Genomic DNA, 7,113 nt, shown 5'->3' with positions numbered 1-7,113 from the left:
TATATATATATATTTTATATCTCAAAAACCGGACCTGATGGAAATATTTCAATAGCAGTTTCGGTCTTATCACCAAAAATTACTTTCCTTAAACAGATTTTATATGCTCTCTACATACAAAAACTTATAAATTATAAACTTATAAACTAATGTAATATATTAATTGTTTTTCAACTCTTAACACTATTAGCAAGATAACAAAATATGTTAACACATTTTTTATTAGTTTGCTGAGCATGGCAGGAGAAACTCTTCTAGATGATTTAAATTTGTTGAATACCCTCCAAACATCAAAGGAAACGTCTATCTCCATTCAAGAATCTCTGACTGTTGCTGAAAAGACAGAAAAAGAGATAGATTTAGTGAGAGAAGAATATCAATCGTGCTCGAAGCGTGCTTCGATTCTTTTTTTCATTTTAAACGACATGAGCATTATTGATCCCATGTATCAGTTCTCTCTCGACGCATACAACGCACTGTTTATGCTTTCCATTGACAAAAGTCCTCAAAAAATAAACTTGTCCGAGAGAATCAACAGCTTAAATGATTATCATACATATGCAGTCTACAGGTAAATAAATGAGTACAGGAATTTTTAATTTTTTTAATTATAAAATCTTAAATCTCCAATTTTTTTCATTAATAATAAAAAATTGCAATTAAAATTTTTTAATACTTTGTCTTTTTTTACTATTTGACTGTCACTAATTTGCATTAGAAAACAATAACTATAGAATAAATAACACTTTCTTTTAAATCTTTTCTATAAAAATCATACACAATATCGTTTCGAACGATAATTCTTCAAAAGAATTTTTTAACGTTAATTTAAATGAGAGTGTATAATAACGTAATATATAATCTGAGCGAGAAAACTTTTTTAATGAAAAATGTGTCTTGTTTTTATTAATCTCTTATCTTTTAGCCAGTATCATAAATCAATGTTGGAAAATGTTGAGTTCAAGACGCGCGCGTACATACTTTTTTCAATGTAATGTGACGCTGTTACAAACCTTCTATTTTGCGAATATTTTGAAATAGAAAGAGAAATGTGCAGTTTTAGAGAAAAACAAATTGATCTAATAGATTTTATTTTTGCGAATAGAAACACGTGCCGAGGTCTGTTCGAGCAGCACAAACTACTCTTCTCTTTTCACATGTGTGTCAAGATATTGGATGCGCAAGGTAAGATCATCCCAGGAGAATACGCGTTCCTGCTTCGTGGCGGGATCGTACTGGACCAAGAAAATCAGCCGGACAAACCTGTGCCGTGGCTGTCGGATGAAACTTGGGACAACATCACGGAACTCGACAAGCTGCCTGGATTTCACGGACTCGTTTCTTCTTTCAAGCAGTTCCCGCGAGATTGGCACAATTGGTGCGTACAATATTGTACAATGTCAAATCGTTATTTTGTCACGTTATTTCAACGCTTTAGCCATTTTTGACAGATCATTTTCAATACTCTTCTTTTAACTTTATATATTTTTTAAATTGCACATAACTATGCTAATAAAACCATGAAAAAAATATTGATAATATGTCAAATATCTTAAGAGACTTAAAGGAAGTTTTAAATTTTATTAAAGAAGAATCAATTAGAAAAATTAGACGTATATAACAATCCTTTTTTTTTATTCGGACGATAAAAGTAAATAAGAAAGAAGACATTATATGTATATATTTATATTAATTGTTTATTTCTCTATATCCATGTTATTGTTTATTAAAAATATTTTTGGCAGAAAATACATTATATTAAAATATTCTATATTAAAATATGAAAATATTTTTTTTTTAATCCATTTAATATGTACACATATATATAACAATTTCTTTTTTTCTTGTTCTGACAATAAAAGTACAAAAAAGTATACTTATAATTATTTATTTCAATATAAACATGTTACTATTATCAAAAATATATTTTTATGTAATTTTCTCTTTTAAACTCATTTAACATCTACAGGTACATTAGCACAGAGCCGGAAGCTACACCGCTGGTCGGCGAATGGGAAGGGTGCACCGAATTTCAGAAAATGTTATTCATCCGCAGCTGTCGACCTGACAGAATATTTTTCTGTATCATGGCCTATATCGTGCGCAATCTCGATCAGAGTTTCATAGATCCTCCTATACTTAATCTAAAAGCAGCTTTAGATGATTCTGTAGCGTGGACACCATTGATATTCGTTCTTTCGCCCGGGGTGGATCCTGCCGGGATACTCATGCAGTTAGCAGACAATCAGGGCATGACTTCTAATTTCTTAACGTTATCGCTAGGTCAGGGACAGGCTCCTATTGCTACAAGGTTAATTATAAAAAGTTCATACATTGTACAACATATTTATATCTGTATTTAAGATACTTTGAGTTAAAAGACTTAAAGATATTGTATTTTATTTCTTAATGTTAATTAAAATTTAAAAAGATTTTAAACCTTTTTAATATCATTGCTATCTTAATAATATTAATGTCCAGTAAAGATCAGTTGCAGTATTTAGTATAAAATTTCTCAGTAATTTTTATATTATTTCATTCCTTACACAGCATGATAGAGATCGGTGCCAGAGAAGGGTTTTGGGTATTTCTTGCGAATTGCCACCTCTCGCTCAGTTGGATGCCCAAGCTCGATAAAATCGTGGAAACGCTCAGTTCCAGCCAAACTTTACATCCAAGATTTAGGTATGCCAAAGTTATGAAATACTGTCTTATATTCTTCACGCTATTTTTCACACTTATTTTATATAGTAATACCGAAAGAAATCAAAAAAAGTACTAGGAATTTTAAATTTATTTTATATATAAAATAAATAAAATAAATATGTTTAACAAAATTTATTATAAAAAATTTAATTACAAAATCTAATTATTTATTAACTCTATTAGATGTAATGCAAATGTTTCAAAAGTGAGCGTTTAATTTTTTTACAGATTATGGCTTAGTTCAAGTCCGACTCCTCAGTTTCCTATATCGATCCTTCAAACTGGGATAAAAATTACTACCGAACCACCAAAAGGATTAAAAGCGAACATGAAGCGCCTTTACAGTTTAATCACCGAAACGCAGTTCGACTCGTGCCAAGAAAAGTCTAAATATAAAAAGCTGCTGTTCACGCTGATCTTCTTCCACTCTATTCTTCTAGAACGGAAGAAATTCCAACAACTCGGTTGGAACGTGGTCTACAGCTTTAACGATTCCGATTTCGAGGTATTTTCGAGCAAAAGTTGCGAGTAGCGCGAATGTAGAAAGCTTTTTATTTATCTGCAATTTATTTAGAAAGATATCTCAAGAATTTCCAGCCATAACGTTTAAATTCGTCTCGTCAAAGAGACGCCCAATGATAGAGAAGTACAATCGTCATAATAGCGGGATATCTGTTCCAGGTTTCCGAGAACTTGCTGCAAGTTTATCTGAATGAATATCCAGTCACACCATGGGAATCTTTGAAATATCTCATAGCAGATGTCTGTTATGGTGGTCATGTGACCGACGACTGGGATCGCCGGTTGTTGATGACATACATCCAGCAATATTTCACAGAAGACGTCCTGACTATTCCCCATTATCGTTTGTCATCACTGCCCACCTATTACGTGCCTCGCGACGGCTCCTTAGAGTCTTACCGCGAGTTTATCGCGATTCTGCCGAATATCGACAGGCCAGAAGCGTTTGGTCAGCATCCAAACGCGGATATCACTTGTCTAATAATAGAAGCTAAAAACATGTTTCAAACTCTAATGAGTCTTCAGGTACAGACGGTCAGCGTCGAAATGGACGAGGACAAGGAGAAAAAGGTAAATAAGTGAAGCTATCGATTTTAAAGCTTATGTCTTTCCGGTTCGATCGAAAAATAAAATAGTAGCATGAAAGAGAGTAAGTACAGAAAGGAAAGAACGATTGTGCTGAAATATCTAAAAGTTTAGATAGACATAGATGAAAATAATTTTATTAATTCTGAAAATAATTTTGTTGAAATTCAAGCATAATGAGCAATGCCGCAAAAAGTTTTGACATTTTAGCAATCAGCTTAAGAATTCTGCATAATTATTTTAATCTAACAAAATTATTTTCATATCTATATCTAGTTCAGCTTTTAGCTTGATATAATTTTTAACTAGATATTTTATTTCAGCAAATCCGTATAAGAATATGCTAGACTTTATTAAATTAATGCAAATATTCTTGATATTTCTGTTTTTATTCTGTTATCGTAATTTTATTAAGAAATCTCATACTGGATCAATGGAGTTATTTCAATCTTTTCGTGTCTCGCAGGTAATGGGACTTGCGAGCGATATTCTCTCAAAAATACCGAAAACAATCGATTATGAAAGAACGGAGAAACTGATAGGGCCACATAAAACACCGCTAGACGTGGTGCTTCTTCAAGAGATTGGACGATATAATGCACTATTGATAGAAATTTGCGACAATCTTAAGGAACTTCAACGTGGAATTAAAGGATCAGTGTTAATGTCACGAGAGTTAGAAGAAATCTTCACATGCATATATAACGGGAGGGTACCGTCTCTATGGTTGACCACGTATCCGTCTTTGAAACTGCTTGGCGCCTGGACGAGGGATCTAATCAATCGAGTCGAGCACTTCGCCAATTGGGCTCAAACTACTCATCCGCCACTGCTCTTCTGGTTAGCTGCGTATACATTTCCAACCGGATTCCTTACTGCGGTACTACAAACTTCGGCGAGACTGTGGCAAGTATCTATCGATTCGTTGTCGTGGGAATTTACTGTCTTCTCAACGGACGAGTCTGCTATAATCGAGCCGCCAGTGGTAACTACAAGCGATTAAACTAATTGCTCATCGGACTAGTGTCTAGGACGACTAATATTGAACACTATTTTACTATAAGAAGCTTATATATATATTTGTTTGAATAACAGTATATATTGGATAATACATTTATGCATATAAGTTGTAATTGTCCGGCTTAGAAAAAAAAGTTTGAAATGAAAATTCTATTGCTCTTATCTATAATTAACTTTGAATAAGCAGTAAAATATATTTTCTAAAATTTTTAGAGTGAATCTCATTCTGAAAAGTGAAATTTCATTCTTTAGAATGAAATTCCATTCTAAAGAATTTAGAGAGTACGTTATTGTAAAATTAAGCGAAATTTATATTGTTTTATTGTAAACAACAATATTTGCTATGTCCTTTATATATTCTTTCTATAAATCCTTTCGACAGAAAGAACGATTTTACTAAAACATCTAAAAATTTAATTAAATACAGATCTGAAAATAATGATTATCAAAATAATTACAGAAATGAGAATATAGAAAACTCAAATATGATAAGCAATGTTGCAAATAATTTTAATATTCTCGCAACCAGTTTGAGTATCTCAATATATTAATTATTTTAATATTTAACTAATTTTTTATATATAGATACTTCAGTAAAATCGTTCTTTACGTGCGTTGTAAAAAATTGATAAATTGATTAATAGTAGAAAGTATATTAGATTTATACTAATTGTAATGTCATAATTAATAATTGTAAAATTTTACACTTATGAGCAATTATATATTTTAGCTTATTAATTGTATAATTTTACTTTAGGAAGGCGTATACGTACGATCCATTTTTTTGGAAGGTGCTGGCTGGGATAAAGAGAAGGGCATTCTTACCGAGCCCGCACCCATACAACTTATATACAACATGCCAGTGATTCATTTTCGACCCATCGAGCACGTTAAAAAAAAAGTTAAAGGTAAAATAATCATGAAAATATCAACATCATTTTATTGCGTTTTGCAGATTTCCTTCGCGCGTAAATACGCCAGTGGTTAGAAGAAACAGACTTTTAATTACAACCAACATTCGTTTAATTTTCAGAGCTCTATAGTTGTCCTTGTTATTATTATCCCCAAAGGAGCGGCGACCAAATGAGATCTGCGTTCATAATTGCTGTAGATCTTAAAGCTGGAACACAAGGTTCGGACTTCTGGGTGAAACGCGGAACTGCGCTTTTATTGAGTCTAGCCGTATAAAATTTTCAGCTATGTATATTAATTCATGATTCATAAGCCTCAGTTTAAGCTTAGCAATAATATATACATATAATATGAGCAATTCCCATTTAAAATAGTTTATTCTGATTACATTTCTTTATACCTTCTCACTCTTTTTTTTTGTGATATATTAAGTGGGAAAAATAATTAATATAGATTAATAAATGTACGAATGTTGATTTATGGTAGTAGGGAAAATATATTTATAAAATAATTTTTATTTAAAAGTTATGTTTATATTTATGTTAATTAAAACATAATTTACACATATATTGAATAACTAATTATTTTAAAAAATGAATAAATTTCTTCGATTAAAATGTTCGTATGTAAAATGTTGATATGTAAAATGTTGTCTCAATAAGGGCATATATAATAAAATAACAATAAAAAAACAATAAACATATTAAATAAGATGATCAGCACCATCTCTTGTAATCCGATTGCACGATAGACAAATGTATATTAATCATATGATAAATAAATATCTTTCTAGTAGTATCCAAATTACACATAATACTATTTCATAAATACAAATTATTTATGTAAAATAATATTTAATTTGTCAAAGACGTCCAAGAATTTACTCAGTTGGTACAAAATACCAAATGTCGATACTTTTCAGTATTTCGAATTTCCGATACACTCAAATACTTTCTCTTTACCAACGGATACTTATATTCGAATGCTTTTTCTTTACCAACGGAGCATAAATTGCTGCAAATTCGAATATTTACAGTAGATAAGCATACTAGCATCTTGCATCATACTGCATATTTTGCAGCAGATAAATTAATACCTATATTTTTAGCGTATGTAGTTATTGTTGTCAATATTCATATCAACATTGATATAGAACATTAAAAATGTCTATATATTATTTATGATATCAATTTATCATATAATAAAAAATAAATCTATAAAATGTACTATTGAATAAAAAGAAAATATATACATAATATATACATACTATACATATGCGTGTACAGAATGCGTAACAGAATTTTTGAAAAAAGAAAATTTTGTATTTATTTTAATTTGTTAAAGAAATTTCTAAAGATCACAGTGCAA

General features: G+C 30.8%; 1 protein-coding gene across 1 annotated transcript in view; it reads left to right on the top strand.

Moving 5' to 3' along the window:
• LOC108687311 (dynein heavy chain 2, axonemal) overlaps positions 1 to 6,021 on the top strand; it is a 51,835-nt gene extending 45,814 nt beyond the window's left edge. The window contains exons 55-63 of the mRNA XM_018193002.1: positions 227 to 571; positions 1,106 to 1,378; positions 1,970 to 2,311; positions 2,551 to 2,685; positions 2,935 to 3,211; positions 3,388 to 3,798; positions 4,280 to 4,798; positions 5,591 to 5,741; positions 5,867 to 6,021. Coding sequence (XP_018048491.1) covers positions 227 to 571; positions 1,106 to 1,378; positions 1,970 to 2,311; positions 2,551 to 2,685; positions 2,935 to 3,211; positions 3,388 to 3,798; positions 4,280 to 4,798; positions 5,591 to 5,741; positions 5,867 to 6,021 — 2,608 coding nt within the window. The remainder of the gene's footprint in view (positions 1 to 226; positions 572 to 1,105; positions 1,379 to 1,969; positions 2,312 to 2,550; positions 2,686 to 2,934; positions 3,212 to 3,387; positions 3,799 to 4,279; positions 4,799 to 5,590; positions 5,742 to 5,866) is intronic.
• The last annotated feature ends 1,092 nt before the right edge of the window (positions 6,022 to 7,113 follow it).

Source organism: Atta colombica, unplaced genomic scaffold, assembly GCF_001594045.1.
Source record: "Atta colombica isolate Treedump-2 unplaced genomic scaffold, Acol1.0 scaffold205, whole genome shotgun sequence".
In the NCBI taxonomy this organism is placed as follows: Eukaryota; Metazoa; Arthropoda; class Insecta; order Hymenoptera; family Formicidae; genus Atta; species Atta colombica.
This window is presented reverse-complemented; position numbering and strand designations above follow the sequence as displayed.